Raw genomic sequence first — 16,590 nt, forward strand, 5'->3', positions numbered from 1 at the left:
TTCTTAGCAAGGCTTCTAATTTACATTCATCAGATTTTTTTTTTTTTTTTAATTAATCTCCTCTTTCATGGGGAAACACTGCTGTTACAGACAAAAAGAAGACAGATCTCTTTAACACCAATGGATTAGCCTTTTTGCCATGAGGAACCGCCTCTGAATCAAAGGAGTTGTGCAAATAAATAAAAGAAAAAAACTTATAAAGTGTTTGTTTAACATTACACACTTAATACACTGCGGGTCTGAAATCATAACAAAGCAGCTGTGAGGAAAATTAGCTCTAGGGTAGCAATCGCCAGAAAGAAAGAGAAACGGTAAAGAGAAAGAAGGCAAATTAGAGGTTGACCTACCTGGAAGTCAGTGATTAATTCCTTCCCCAGGTTACCAATGGGAGAATCTCGGGACATGGACGTCATTGTGGATAGGAAACTGGAAGATTCTGTGAGATGGGGAAGGGGGGAGAGGTCCTCCATCTGCTCCTTAAGACCCTCTCCAATGTGATCAACCTTTTCCAGGAAGGTCTGAAGTTCCTTCCGGAAAGCTTTCATCCTGGAGTTGACAGTGTCCAGAAGCTCTGGTTCATGCTTATCTTCTCCCCTTTCCTCACCACTCCTGAAATCCTGCTCTGCAGATGGGCTGCTGGTTATGTGCACCTTTGCATCGTAAATCAAGCTGTCCGTGTCGGTGATAAGGCGCTCCACTGTCCTTTCAAGCCGCTCGGCCTCACGTTTGATGTTAATCAACGACTCCGTATCCTCTTTCACTCTCATGAGCTCGGTGGAGCACAGGTCGCTGACTTCCGATGGCTTCCCGCTCCCAAATCCCGATGTCTTCTCATACACTTCCTCAGAGTCACTCTCGCCCCCAATGGGCCCCTCTCTCTTTGGCTGTGGTGGGCGGCCATCCTCGCTGTCACTCTCCTTCTTGCCAGCATCACTGTCGGCGTCGCTGTCCCTGGGGCTAGAAGTACGCAGGCCCAGGTGAGAGGCAAGGTCATAACGCTGGACGTTGGACATCAGGACCCTGTTCTCGTACTGGAGCTTCATCACTTTCCCACTCAGCTCGTTGATTTGTGACCTGGCTGACTTCAGCTCCTCTTGCAAGGTCCCACCACCCTTGGATGCTGCATCATCCAACCAGCCAGGCTCCTGGCCCGGCTCGAACTTGAATTTGTTCAGCTCATTCGTTAGCTGCTTGTTGTGATCCTCAATTTCAGAGATTGACCTCCTCAGCAGCTCTGCTTCCTCTTCCACAAACTGCAGGTGCCTGCGTAGCTCTGTGGCCGACTCCACAGAGTCTCCGTAGGGCGAGGTAGGAATGCTTGAAATGTGGTCCCTGCTGAGACACTCTTTTTCGTACTGGCACCTCATATCCTCCATCTCAGCTTTAATCCCCCTGTTCTCCACTTCCAGTTCCACTATTTTTCTGCCCAGAATGTTGGCTTCCTCCTCCACCAGCTTCAACCGAAGCTTCAGCTCAGCCTCCCTGGTGCTGGGTGGGCCCCCTGCTTCCCCGGTGGGCAGGGGACTGTCCACGTCTCCATAGATGGACTTGTACTTCTGGAGCTCCTGCTCCAGTTCGTCCTTCTCCCTCCCCAGTTTGGCCATCTTCTTACGCATCAGCGCTGCCTCCTCTTTGGCAAACTGGAGCTGGCACTTCAAATCAGCACTGTCCTCCTGCCAAGAATAATCATCCCCCCCATCCCAAGATTATATTACAATAGAAGCACAGCCAGCAGCTTATTTTCCAAAATTTCTGCCCCCCCATCCTCTGAGCTGTATCTGTTATATATGCAAACAATTCACAGACAGAGCTGCACAAACCACACAGTTGACACGTGTCATGGCTTGGTCTTGGTTAAATTGGCAAAGCAGCTTGACCTGAGTTAAAGAGGGAGGAAAAAAAAGTGTGCCTGTGCAAGTGTTCAGTGGTGCAAGAGTGCCAGCACAATGTTTTTTTTCTCAAATGCTAAGAAAACTGTGGAAAACAATGACTCAAATGAAAAGGTTCCATGATTTGCTGGCACTTTTTGTTCCATTTACTTTTTGTTCCATTTACCTTTAATGACACGCTTGTTCCCTTTAAGCACCATGAAACAAACACTACTCAGATGAACTTGCTCATCATAATCTCAAATTTTGGGCTCCTTCAGCTAGAAAGCACAACAAAGGTGTGCTGAACTGCATGGTTGTCTTGAAAAGGGAAGACTTTAATTACTGTGATCTCATAATGCTGTGAAACAGGCAAAGTTCCTAACTTGCTTTCCAAATAGGAAACACACTGTTGTCTCTACTGCTGTTATTATTAGGACAGAGCAGATTGTGATCTCTGTTTCTGGAATGAACAACTGTTCACAAGGGAGATAGGTGCAAACATGTGAAAAAGAGAAGAAAATTCATTAAACAGTGTTTACATCCAAATCCATCCCATGTGAAAACCTGCATTTTTCATGAGTACCAGGGTATTGAATGACTGTTTGGGGTTTTTTGTGTTTGTTGGGCATTAAAAAGTACTGCATCTCATCTCAGATGAGAACTCCAGTGTGTATTGTGCTGCAATAAGAGACAAGGTTAAGTAAATTCTAAGCCAGTGAACAATTTCTTTGCATGAATCACTTTCATGAATTGTCATGGAGATACAGACACTTGGCCTCAAAAGAGACACATTTATCAGCATTAGCAGTATAATGGAAGGCAGGCTTTGAAAGATGATCTCCTGAGACAGCAGATTTTATCATTGTTGGTAGGCCATGTGGACATATGTGCAATTATATATGGAAACTTCATTTTGGTCTCTGGAGCACTGTTATCTTTCACAAGCACCATTTTGTTATAATTCCTAATAATGGAAACCAAAATTCAGAGGAAAACATGACTGACTTTAATTGTTCACCCAGATCAGGCTATGAAAAAAAAAATTACAAAACTAATTATGGCTCAGCAATCTGAGGAAATTATTTAATTTCTATAGCACACATCCTAGCATATTGGTCTTCCATGTTACCTAGATTAATTTTGCCACATTCTATTTACATAAAAACTAATTATGACTTAATTTTTGCTGTTAATAACTGAGCAAGCACAAAAGTGATCAATGGAATACTTCTGAACCCAATCAGCTTTCTGATTGATGCTGCCTGCTGCAGTTTGTGACTTTAAAATGCTAAATAGAAAAAAAAAAAGTTAACTTACATGTTAATAACATGAAAAATATAAAAAATAGTAAAATTTTCTGTTAATATGTGGCTTTCATTGATAACCAAGAGCCAAACACAACTGCAATCAGCTCATGGGTTGACTAAAATTTTGGTCATCATGTTTCTGGCATCAGAAATGTAAGTTTTAAATTAATTCAAGCAAGGTACTTATGATTGATTAGAAGCAGAGCCTCTACAAGGTGGACTTCCTCTCCTCTCTATTTTCTCCCTGCATACACATTTCTTTTTTTCACCATATATTTATATATTTCTTTTCTCTTTCTAACTCAAAAGTGCAAATTAAGAAGCAAATTAAACCTGGCAAAATCCTATGCAGCCTCTGCTGGAGTCACCCTGAGTTTTGGTTGCTCTGGCTGGATAAGCCTGTATGATTAAAGCATTATCTTTGACCAGAGCTGTGCAACACATTCCCTCTCTTTTTCCTATTGTGGTCAATCAGTTTATCCCCAGAGCTCTGGGTTTTGCTTTTAGGGAAATACAAAGACCACAAGGACAGTTACAGATAGACCAGTGTCACACATCAGAGCCCACAGGTGGGATGGTTACTCCGGTTATTTATTCATTTATCTGTTAATAGCTGGTCTGACATTTTATTTATTCTCTCTTTGTAATCCTGCATTCTTTACCCAGCTTTTTGTCTGCCTTTGTCTTCAGGAGCCCGGCTGTCTGTGGCAGTAGCTGGTGCCTTGCACCTCCCCAGCTGCAGGCAGCAGGAGAGATGCCTGAGGGAAGGGACAGCCTGCCCATCCCTCTGCTCTGCCTGGGAGCACACTCCCACCCTGGGGCCAGGGGACCTCCAGAGACACCCACTGCCTTTCAGACAGCACAAATAACAGCACTGAGCCACACTCAGGACAGCACACTCAGAGCTTTGAAGCTTTGGAAGAAAAGGGAAAGGCTTACATGGGTTTAGGGTCAGGGCCCCAATGCTTTTGCTCAGCATCACTGCATGACTCAATGCATCTCTGGAGTTAGTGTGTTATTATTGCAGGACAAAACCACCTTTAATTCCTTTAATGGTATTAATTTATTGCGAGGTTTTGTCTTATCAATTTTATTTTTTTTAAAGGATAAAATTTTCAAGTTTTTTCTTTTGCAAGAGCTGAAACAAGCCAGATTTTTTACATTAAACACACACAAGCCTCATACTAAACAACAAAGCTGATGGATGTTAATCTTGCCTACTAAATATGGATCCCGTCTGGAAAGGTGAGAAAGCTCTAGATCTTCCTCACTTCCCTGCCAGGGAACATCCCATTCCCCTGACAGCATTTTTTCCAAAGGAAAAGAATGGCCAGGAGAGATTTATCAGCCAGATCTAAGCATGCCAGAAGGGTAGGACTCCAACCTTCATGCACTTGTCCCTCTGAAACTTTGTGTACAGAAATATCACTGATTTCTTGATCAGTTGAAACCAAGTAGAAACAGCAGGAGGGTGAGACACTCACACAGGCAAGCAGAGTTTTGACATAAAAGGCAAACTAAAGAGAGGCCAAATCACCAAAATTAAGAATTGCTCATTATTAATTAAATCGTGAATGAAAGACAGGAGAGGGAAAAAAAATTAAAAAAAAAAAAAATTAAAAAAAGGATAAGATTATTCTTTCCTTGGTTTTGGAGGAACAAGAGGCTCAAATCCCAGGGGCTGAATCTGGGCAATGGCCTCCTGACTGTATTAAACATCCAGTGTGTGGATGCTTTCCTAGAATGTGTACATAGGGCAAATCATATAGAAGGAAAAGAAGGAACAGCAGTCATGGACTTTGAGAGATCATTAATGACAAATGGGACTTAACGATTATGATGGTGATAATTTGCATGCAATTGCATAATGGCTCTGCATGACACTTCAGAAGGATGTTAATGGATAAAAAAATCAGATCCTTCCCAACAGAGTCTGCTGTCTCATTTAGACAAATGTAGAATGTGGAGATAAAGAAATGAAATGTATAGGAAATAAATTAACTTAATTATGCAACATAAATGTGTAATGTGTGAGAGATGTGATGAGAATGAAGAGCTGATCAAAAATTCCCCAATACAATATTTCTTTTCTGGCAAGAAGACACAAAGCTAGATAGAGGCCAACACCATCTCCTCTAGCACCACCACCAGCTCAAGGGAACTGCCAGGCAGAAGACTGGTAAGCAATTTTGGGGTTGCAAGTCTGACAACAAGGCAGTACAACCAGCACCCAAGCATCTGGCTGAGTGCCAGCACTCCTACCTTGCGTTGGAGAACCACTTTTCTTTGTGTTTTGCCTGGTGCCTGGTATTTTCCAAGAAGCTCCATTTTGCAATTCTGCTGAATAAAAACTTTTTTTCTTCAGTACTGCTAGAGGTGGGTGAGTGCTACTATGAATTCTGCTTTTACACAACTTCAAGACAATCAATTTCATGTGTGTATTATTCACTCAGTGTGTCCTGTGGTAGGTGTGAAGTTCCAGCTAATTTTCATGATGAGCTCGCAGCAAGTAAAAACACCAGTCTTGCCACATGCTATACATACCTGTAAGCATGTGGATGCATAGAATCTAAGTTTGGGGCCTTTTCAGCCACAGAACATACAATGGGTGTTCATTCTAGGTATTTAGGGTATTTATCTCTGAAGAGCAGCATTTTGAACCCCCTGATCTGTGTCTATATCAACCCTTTGGGCCATGCCCAGGACCTGGCAGCTGTTTGACCAGGTCAGGCATTTGATGCGATGTGCCCTGATCTCAACCAGCAAGCACCTCTGAATGGATGCTTGGGGTTGGAGACAGCTATGGGTAATATCCCAGAATTGGGAGAAAGCCAGGACATGTACATATAGACTGGGCTGTGTTAGTATATAAGTTTATTTCTTGGTCTGTTCTACCTCAAAGAATTGGTGAAGAAAACTGAATGGCCACCTTGCAGAGTGCTGATGCACTCCTGATGCTGATAATGGTTTTGATTTCCAACCCCAAGTCCTTTGCTTGCAAGACTTACGATGTGTGTGTAGAGGGTAAAAGCTTTTCCCCTTGTGTGTCTTCTGGGATCGCTTCCCTTTGCTGTGAGTGGTGCTGAGCTCACACTTGGTTACCCAGTTAATTTTGTGAAATCCTTATTAAGGCTTTTTTAAAGCAAACTGTAGCTGCCCTTAATGCCTGGATTTGGGCAGAGGAAGCAAGTACAAAAATCTACTGTCTTCGCATAATTGTGTATTTCCAGGAATGCAGGAAGGAAGGACAGTTCTGCCCAGAAACCCCTGTGCCTTCATGTAGCTTCATCTGTAATTTGCCTGTGTGTGGGCATGTGTATATATTTCATCCATATATTTTACATACTTGCAGAAAAACCTGACCTGACTGACAACTTAAATACTTCTCCATAGCAAGTGTCCCATTTTAAGGTATGATTAAGCCATGCTTGTGTCATCTTGGCAAGGACACTCAGTCTGCTGTGTCCTGGGAAGGCACACTGAAGTGCCCTGGCCAGTGGCCAGTCCCCCAGTATGCCCACTCAGCTGCCAGCCCTAGCCCCCTCAAGTTCAGCATATTGTCGTGATTTATTTTGGTTTCTATTACAAATCAATGGGTTTTAAGACTAGACAACCCATAGGTCTGGGCTGTGTACACTGAGCCTGCCAAGGGGGCAGCAGGGGAAGTGCATCCCTTCTCTAATGAAGGCACAATGGCTCTCCTGGCTCCTTTCCCGGTGAGGTGAAATACTATCCCCATCTCTCTGGCTATAAACAGCAACTGTGAGGCTGCTGGGAAAAGCTTTAACTCCTACAGTCAGCACAAAAAGCAGAGGAAACCAGGCAGTCTGCTTTCCTGAGAAGGACTGCCCAAAGAGATTCCATTAAAACCTGTGTCCAAAGACACACTGAGTGGGCATCTTAGGCTCTCTGTGGTACCTCAGCTTTGGGGAGCACAAGTTCCTGCAGCATCAGGGATATCAAACCCTGCTGCACCAGAGCTCACGAGGTGTCGCTGAGAGTGTGAACTGCATCCCTGCCCAGACACTCATTAGCACCAGAATCTTTGGCACAGTGTATAAACTGAGTCAGTCCCCAAGCTGCAATCCAATTTGGGAAGCAAGGTGATTTGCTCTTCTTGTAGAAAACTGCAGCCTGAATCAATGAGTACAAGCACAATGTGCCTGAGAAGCTGCACAGTTTAGACATTGCACTTTTGTCCTAAATTGCTTCTACATTATCTCTGGGAGGTCTCAGTAGATTAAGGTCTAATTGCACTTGAGTTAATATACCTGATGGCACTGTCAAAACCCATAAAAATAAATTTTGAGTTGTATCATGTGATTTTGCTCAAAGTTGCATGTTCATGGAAACTGTACCTGGGTAAATGTCTTTTTTTCTTTGTGGATTTCTCTGCTGCCTCTTCTCTTCAGGGAACTCTGCAACAGAAGCAACGCTGTGTTATTGATAAGCTAAATACACAGCCTGCAAGTTTGGCAGGTTTTACCACTATATAATTAATTTAGGAGAGAGAAAGAAAGAAAAAGAAAGAAAGAAAGAATACTCTCCTGAACAGCTGGATTTTATTTTTCATAGTAATCCTTAAAAGAACAAGATGATCAGGTCCTTCTCAGTGTATTTTTTAATGCCTAAAATTCCCACCAAAAAAAGGAATAAAATTAGTTAAAACTTCACAGAGGGGCAGAACATCCCTCCTTCTCTTCTTGGACCACCACAATTTTTGGCTAAACTTTCTTTTGCATGGGGCAATGATTCATATTTGATTAATCCAGGGCATAAGTCCAAGAATCTTACTCACAGTCAATGTGAAACACATTGTGAAACTTCGGAGGAAAGCAACCCCCCCAAAAATAGGCAAGGATATGTACATTTAAGCTGTGTGGCATAGTATTATTTGTAAATCCATGCTAGCAAACATACTGAGTAGCCCAGATAAAGACCAGATAAATCTCCAGGTATTTTTAAATTTACTTTATAAGCCAGATTTGATTTGTTTTGCAAATCTTTATATCACTTTATGAGTAAATATTTTTAAGACATGGAAATGATGTCATCATCACTGTTTTACTGAGAAACTTCTCATTTCCCAAGTGGGAAATCAGAGTTTTCCTGACAAATGAGAGGTAGAGCATCATCAGGATGTTACCAATATTTACTTGTGTGTCAGGACTGCTTTCCAAACCAGTGTGAGCTGGGCCTATTTAGAAAAGGCATAAATTTCACACTTTTTAGATTGAGGTATCAGAGGGGATCAAAAGGTATCAGATAAAAAAAAAAGCAGAAAGCTGGAAACTGCAGAATTTGAATTCCAAGCAGGCCATGTCACTCTGTCTGTGCCCAGATCACCCCGATATTCTGGCCTCTTTTGTTTTTTCCTTCTGTTTATATCTGCTCTGTGGAGGACAGTTTCTAGCTGAGGGTAAAGCCTGGGCTGTCATGGGTTGCCCACAGTTGGCAGCACGGGCTGCCCTCCTCCTCTGGTCCATGTGATGGAGCAGTGTCCCGGGACCAGCGCCTGCTCCAGGTCAGATGGACTAAATCCCAGTCTCTGTAACCCACACTAAGCCAGCACTGCAACACATGAGCCCAGCAAACAGGAAGGGAAAGGAGGGAGAGGCATCCTGTCACTTAGCAAAGCCCAGTCTCATGCCCAACCATGAGCTGGTGGAAAACATGATGTGAGCTCGGGGACCAGCAGACACACCACATCCAAATCTGAACCAACAGCTTTCCCTGGCTTTGTGGTTTCTGCCTGTTCAGCTATGCAGCTACTGCTCATTATAGCTATTGCACACTAAGACAAATCTCTCCTTCTACTCTTTGTTATACACAGATAAGTAGTTAAAACCCATTCATACACAGCACCATATGCCCAAGACATACTACAGTTTATTTTTGCTAATCTGCTCTCTACTTTAATCCAGTGATTTCCTATAACTAATGAAGCTCAGTAAGAGAAATGTCTTTTTCTGGATACTGAAACAGTTCAATAAAAAAGGGCTTTAAACACTAAAATCACCATATGAAGACCTGTTACACAAGCTTAGACAGGATAAACAGTTACTGCTTTCTCTCTCATTTTTGTTTGTTTTTTTAAATGTGGTGTTATTTTGGAAGCAGATATGTAACTGAAAGCAATCACTAGTTAGCAGCATCACTCCCTGGCATGCAAGAGGGGTTATTCTGATTGAAGAGAGATGGGACATAGACATGGTCCTCACATTCACCTATTTTCCATGTGGCTTCAAGCAAAAACAACTTGAGTGAAATCAGGCTGTCTGGATACTACATTTAATTTGTAAGCTCTTAGAGTCAGGGATGAGGCTATCAATTTCTGTAGAGGTCTCAATGCTTAGTTGCAGGAAGCAGCTACTCATCATGCTAGAAATGAAAATGCTAAAAAACTTTGGCCTTCCTTACCTATAGGCAAAAGGTTACACTTAGACACAACAAGCCTGAGAAGCTTGGGGATATAAACACATGGATTATGGTGCACAAGTTATAATAATAAAGATTTTGCTGTGTAGTAGGGGATAATACTTGGAAAACAAGGGGAAAGGAATTTAAACTTAGGTAGACAACATGGATCACAGGCTGAGAAACAGGTAGGTAGCAATCTGGCTTTGGAAACTGTAAGCTCCACTCTTCACTGAAACAATGAATTTCACAGATCCAGACTAACAGGTTTGTAACATATTGCCCCAGATGAGGTCCTATTTCAAGCATTTTCACACTGCTCCATTTGGATTTGCTTAAGAACAACTTTGTAATCAGTGCTCAGGTGGGAGACTGCTTTGTATTTCCATAAGGCAGAGACTTAACCTTAGGCTGAGTCTGTCCTCAGTGTAAGAAAAGGATGGGAGTATTTACCTTTGGGGACTGCCAGTGGATTACAGGGAGAAACTTCCCCCACATGTATCAGTGGAGGGCTTGAATACAAGCATGGCAACAAGGGACTGCCTGGTCATAACCCCCTAAGTCCTATATGAAAACAAGGAAAATACCTCCATTTCAGCACTAAGGGCAAAGGCTGCTGCTGCTAAGAGTAGGGGAATGTGCCACAAGCTTAAATTATTTAAAATGCAAAATGGTCCAATAAATGAGCATTTCTCTTTGATGTACAGGAGATTGGCATCAGAAGCTGATATGAATTAATGCTAGAAGGAACATTTCTATACTACTTTCTATACTCAAGAGACCAGCCAGGGTTGGCTGTCTACCAAAAAGTCTTTCAAATAATGGTTAAATAAGATTTTATTAGTCTTTTGATAAACAGAATCTCTTAAGAAAGCATTTACGTTTCACTGCTATTTGTTGATGGACATCCTGGCTACCAAGGAGACCAAACACATGGAGTCTCAGTGTTTTAAAAGTTAAACTTCCCAAAAGGTTATGGGATGTAGGGATTACAGTATTAACAGCAGGAGGAGACAGAATTATTTTTACTTTCCCTAGGAGCCCAGCAGGAATGGGAGGAGATGACTTGCATCTTCTGGTGTATTCCATTTTTAACAGGTCAAAGAAGAGTCCTGCAAACTGAGCAGTGAAAGTGAGCAGTGAAATCCACGTGAGGGACAGCAAGCAGGAGTCAACGCACTGGAATTGGAGGCTGAGCAAAATATGGAAATAAAGTTTGAGTTAGGAGGAATTGCACATGTAAACACATGATAGATTCTAAGTTCTCATACTGAAGCAAGTGCAGAGCAGGATGAGAATAGAGCTGCGAACAGGCGTTGGTAGAGAAGGATATGGAAAATGAGAGAACCAAGAGTCCCTAAGAGCTGCCATCCTGTCACTTTATTCACTGCTGCTGAGAGGAGCAAGTAATTTGGGTGGCAGTCTGGCATCTGCAGGCAAGCGTGGGCTTGCTATCATATGTGCATCAAACTGAACCTGTAAAATCCAGTAGTCAGGAACTGGATTGACAATGCCTGCAACTGAAAAACAGAGAGGCTGGATTGGAAAGTCCAGCCCTGAAGCCAGTTTCTATTACTGTGATGTGTGAGGAATTAAGCATCAGCATCACTGGCACTTATGAGCTGTATAAATAACGTTCTGTGCCAATGATGGCCTGCTACCAATTGCTTTGAAATGGATAATCACAATTTTCATTTGCATTCATTAGAAGACACTGCCTGTGAGACCTGACAGTATTTTAAAAAATTATGCACAAGTGACTGAATCCACTTGCTCCAAATCCAGCAGTAGGTGAAGCAGACCACTTGCAGATTACCAGTAATTACAAGGCAAACAGCTTCAGAGCTGCACAGTAGCAATTTATAACAAGAGCTAAATTCTTGCTAGCTGTTGGGGCCTCTCATGATGAAGAATGAACAAACCATTCAAAGAGCCATATTCTCTGCCCCACAGAATATGACTCCTCAAGAGATCTTGCCAATGGACTGACCTTTTTCATAGCACTTACTGTCCAAGAAACACCAGTGATTTAAATGAAGGTAATTCTGCTTGGCATCTATATGAATCAGAAGAAAACCAGATCCTCTTGTTAACAGATGGTCAGAGGGTGGATTTATCCCCAAGAGATGTAAACCTGTGTTCATTAACTGCACCACTAATCAGGAACATTTCACTGCGAGCGTTTTCCAGGCACTGTGCAGGACTGCATAAGAAGATTCTGTCAGGAGATGAAGAAGGATGGGATCTCCATGTTCCTTCTCCAGCAAACCCCAACCCCACAAATGAAGCTCTGCTGGCTACTGTAGGCTGTATGCCTCTTGACTTTTTGCAGGTTTGGACTTGCCAGACTCTGACACTGAGGACATGCATGATTCTCCTTCATCTCACTGTTTTAGAGCTATCCCTATTTGTTCAGTCTTGCAGATAAAGTTAAAAAAACCCCTTTGTGCAGAGGTCTGCCACTCTAAATCAGTGATGAATAAATTCTTCTAAGAAGTAAAACTCACAACCTGGACAATGACCTGGACCTGTTTCTTTAGAAGTGGCAGATTTCAGCTTTCACACAGTCCTTTACTGTTACCTGCCCACTTGGGAAAAAAGCATTTCCCATCTCTATAATAATATCCCTTCTTTAAGGTAGGACAGGGTGACTTTCCATTCTTTCTTGAGGCCTGAAGTATCTCTAAGTCCCAAGTATTAGACTGAAGATTTGCTTTGCTGCCACCCCACTCTTCTGTATTTCAACAGCTGCGCAGTGAAAGTGCAGCTTTTTCATTGTGAACTCTTGTACATATCTACAGGATGGTTAATGGAATTGGAAAGTACAACAAAATTCTAATTGCTTTTCAATTGATGTAGGCCCTTGAAAAAGATATCTCACCAAGCCCTGATAAAGCTGGGCTTGACGCAAGCGATCAGTATCTCCATTCATTCCTGTGTGAGATTCATTTACTAGAAACCTCTAAATACTCGTGATATTCATCATTCACATGACCTAGCAAAGCAAGCTATGTCTGAAATATCATAAGCATTACAGTTCAGGATAAAAGGCATCCCTTGAGTAAAAGAGCAGCGAAGCACACTAGCTTTCAGTGCCAGCTTAAATTTCCCTAACGCTGCATTACTCTATTGTGCTAAGCTTATGAATAGGAGCCTCTTTCTTTTGCCTCTCACTGTGAACACACCACACTGTCTGTCTCATGTGGCTTCCTGGTGCCCTTCACATGCAGACTGTGATATTAGCAGCCCTGGTGTTTACAAATAATGTGGTGTGACAGGTCTGGGAGCATGCTGGGGAGGGAAGCAGCAGGGTTGCACCTGCTGTCTGAAGCCCTGGAAGGTTAGACAGCAGCTCTTGGGAGGATGGGGGACAGCTGGGCTGCCTCTGTGTTCAGCTCACGACACAACATCTCACTTAATATTTGGTCAGTGGAGGCTGATATGGGGACCAGAACCAATATAATAATTCTTGTTAATAAAATAATTACTAAGTAATTACAGAAACAATTGGTGAAGGATATAGTCCAGCGTTATAATAATTGTTATCAATATAATAAAATAAATCCTGCAATAGACAGCTGAGATCCTAACCATTAATATTACTGTCTTACACAGTTCTTCTGCCCAAACATTTCCTAATAACTCATTAAATTTATTAAAATATATTTTTAAGTCCCTGTCTGTTCCATTTTAGATATGAAATATGTTAATTACATTACATTTGTCACAGTGCATAAGGAAAAGTACAGCATTCTGAGACCAGACTTTTTTCTTATGGGGAGTCCTAATTCAGGTGAAGGAAACCAGAAAGAAGCCAGGCAGATGATTGCAGAGAGTGCTGCTTTTCCCCTCCTGCTATGCCAGTAGAGTAACACTGATGTGCCAGGGGCAAACACCTCCCTCTGAGCCTACTGATCCTTCCACTTGTGCAGCTATTGGATGTGAGCTCTGCACACTGTGCCCGTTCCTTAACCCCACACCACAGGCACATGTGCTAATCCTCTCCCCTGGCACCACCTGAGCCTAAGGAGGAAACCACTGGCACCACATCCCTCACAGTCCTGCCAGGCAGGAGCAGCATCCATGTGGATGGGCTGCTGCCCCATCTCCCATCACATTATGCCTCTAATGCCCATGGTAACCATCCCAAGGATCACCCATCTCCTCCTCCCCACTGGCACAGGAGGCAGGAACAGCACCCCAAATTCCTCTAGTCAGCTGAGCTGCAGTGACAGAGCACCAGCCTGCAAAGGGGAGCCGTGTCAGCCTGCACCCCTTTGGGAAAGAGCCTGTGGAAGAGCCAGGCTTAATAGGAGTGGTATGTGCAGCGCTGACACTGCCCGAGCCCTCTAATTACCTCGTTAGTGTAATCCCCTAGCAGACAGCCCGTGAAAAATAGGCTGGGCACTGTGTACACACAGAAACAGACCTACCCTGAAACCACTTGGCAGCAGGAATGGGGCTCAGCATCAGCCATGAAACCCTATGGAAAGACACACGCCTGGTGCTTGTAGACCAGAGGAAAACACAGCCTCTCACTGTGAGGGCAGGCACCCAGCCAGCCCCTTGGCCAGCACTGCCACTTTGGGCTCCCTTCTCCACCCCTCTGGACCAAACAGGGGGTGCAAAACTCACTGAAATGATGAAACAACTTATACAAACTTTTTAAAGCCTTCCTCTTTTCTCTTGTGATGACTCTTACTGCAGTAGCCTGAGCTGCTAGAAGCCACCCTGGCATACCTGCCCTGCCATCCACCATCCACCTCACACTGCTTGGCATCATCTGCATCACTCAGTGCTAAATGAAAACTGCCTGAAAACAGAGGTAGATTTTCCTTCCTGCTTGCTTTCCACGAAAAAATGCTTCCCCAGAATGCTTTACTGAATGGGACTGCAGGCCAGGCAGTGCTCAGAGATGGGATTGGGAGTTTGCATTTCCAAAGGAGGATAGTATGAGAGCATTTATTGCTGGTCACTGCACACCCTGTAGCACAGCAAACCTATTAGAAGCATAAATGCTGTTTGGTTGGGATTTTTTTCCAGAAGAAGAGTAAGTAAGCAGTATATACACAGGGAATAGACACCTGCTGTGCAGCTGCAGAGGTAGAGTCTGCTAATTCTCTCCACCAAGACCTTTTAGCAAGTAATACTACATAGTTGGCAGTCCCATCATCAGGATAGGCTTCAGAGGTCTGGAGGAACAAACTGGAGAGTTTGACAGTTATGGGATAAAGCAGAGTTAGACATGATTTGGACAGTGCTGATAAAAGAGAGGAGAGGAGCTCAGCAAAGCTGCAAGCCCATCCCAGGTCAGGAGGTTAGTGAAACAATTTACAGAACTGGGAGAGGGAGAAAACAGACAGCTCTGCAATCTCTGTAGTATTCAAGGTATGGGCCTAAAGAGCAGATTTTATAGAATCTAGAAAAAGACTTTTGGAAGTCTTTTTGCAGAGAAAAATATTCACAACTGCACAACACCTGTGCTATCTAAATTAACAGATCAACAGCCACAGGGTTGTTCTTTACATTGAGAATGGAAAGGAAATTTTTTCTTGAGCAGAAAACTATGAGTACAAGAATCTTCAATCTCCCCTGGATTACAGCAACTTGCTGTTTCTATAAAGTATTAAATGAAATTCTAAAGAAGCAGAGAGATTAAAGGCCAACTTCAATGATCCCCAGCAAACATGTCCCAGACAGTCTTTTTAATCCTCGGCTGCCCTTCTATTATTTCACAATTCTAAGGACATTGCACTCTGAAAAAGAGGGTTATAAAAATAGAGCAAAAAGACAGCAAATTCACATTTGGATAGCTGGTGATATTTTTGAACTTTGGGTAACTGCTACCTGTAATGCACTTTCCTATACATCATTGAATGCATACAGCAAGTTACTGACAGGTAATGGGTCACCCCCAAGACATTCATACTCAGTAAGCCACAGGAGGCACAGTTCAAGCCCAGATAAAGTTAGTTCTGCTACAATGAACAAGGCCACCAACTACAGGAATGAAATTCAAGCCAGAGTGTAGCAGTTGTAATTAAGAAACAGTGAAACCAGGGCAGGCACAAGTGACAAGAAGGGGACAGAGCTCCTCCAGGCATGCCATGCAATGTCCAGCATATTGTCTCAGCATATTCTGTGAAGGAAGAGATGCCCCCATGGGAGAAAAGGGCTAGGTTACCTATTTGCCAAACTATAGCTGGAAATAGAGGGAAAGAAAATGTTAGGAGAGCATATAATTGCAAAATCCGCATTTCCTTAGTAAAACCAGTCAACAAAGATGTGCCAGCAGCAACTCTGTAAATATCAAATGAAAAACTCTACATGATTGATATAGCCTCATAAAAATGTGCTTAGAAAAGGAGTATGAGAAGCCCAAGTGGGAACACAGTGCTTCAAACATTCAAATTAAAAATGCACAGAAAAATTATAAATATTCCATAAATGCTAACAGCAAAATAATCTGTTGTGAAGCATGATTCTGAGGAGATCTCACCCTGTGCAGGTATTTGGGCTACCCTTAACTATTTTGCCTGCTCCTGGGGCTGGACTGTGCATGGGAATCTCTTCTGATTGCCTGTGGGGAGCTGGGGTGGCTCTGTAAGTGTGCAGGCACTGCACTCTCTCATGCTACTGCTGCTTTGAAGGCTAAAATGAGCTGCCTCAGGCTCCTTTCTGAGATTCAGGGTCTCTGCCTCTGGGCACAGAAGGATGCTCTGACTCTGTGGACAGAAGCTCAAAATTAAAGACAAATTATGCATTACTGGGTGTTAGGAAAGTGACACCCTGGAGAGGGTCTCAAAGGTCTCAGACCTATGAGAGTGGTTCCTTGAGAGATGGGTGAAAGCAGGGGTTGGGATAATGCTTCTTGATTTGCTCTGTAGCTCCTGGGAAGGACAGACAGCTTTTCCATGTCCTGGCAGGGGAGCTGGCTGCCCCCAGCCCCTCCCTTGCACTGCCCCAGTGCTTCAAAGAGCTGCTTTCTGAGGACA

The 16,590-nt window shown here is 43.1% G+C and overlaps 1 protein-coding gene across 7 annotated transcripts in view; it reads right to left on the reverse strand.

Moving 5' to 3' along the window:
• The window catches only part of MTCL1 (microtubule crosslinking factor 1), a 101,956-nt gene that overhangs the window by 40,115 nt on the left and 45,251 nt on the right, over positions 1-16,590 (reverse strand). For 5 of the 7 annotated variants that reach the window (XM_079300115.1, XM_079300118.1, XM_079300112.1 and 2 more), the window contains exons 4-6: positions 7,537-7,596; positions 5,441-5,518; positions 348-1,673 (exon numbers count right to left, since the gene is read on the reverse strand). In XM_079300115.1, the coding sequence (XP_079156241.1) occupies positions 348-1,673; positions 5,441-5,518; positions 7,537-7,596 (1,464 nt within the window). The remainder of the gene's footprint in view (positions 1-347; positions 1,674-5,440; positions 5,519-7,536; positions 7,597-16,590) is intronic. The other 2 variants (XM_079300113.1, XM_079300114.1) reach the window with 2 other exon arrangements.

Source organism: Erithacus rubecula, assembly GCF_903797595.1.
Source record: "Erithacus rubecula genome assembly, chromosome: 3".
In the NCBI taxonomy this organism is placed as follows: domain Eukaryota; kingdom Metazoa; phylum Chordata; class Aves; order Passeriformes; family Muscicapidae; genus Erithacus; species Erithacus rubecula.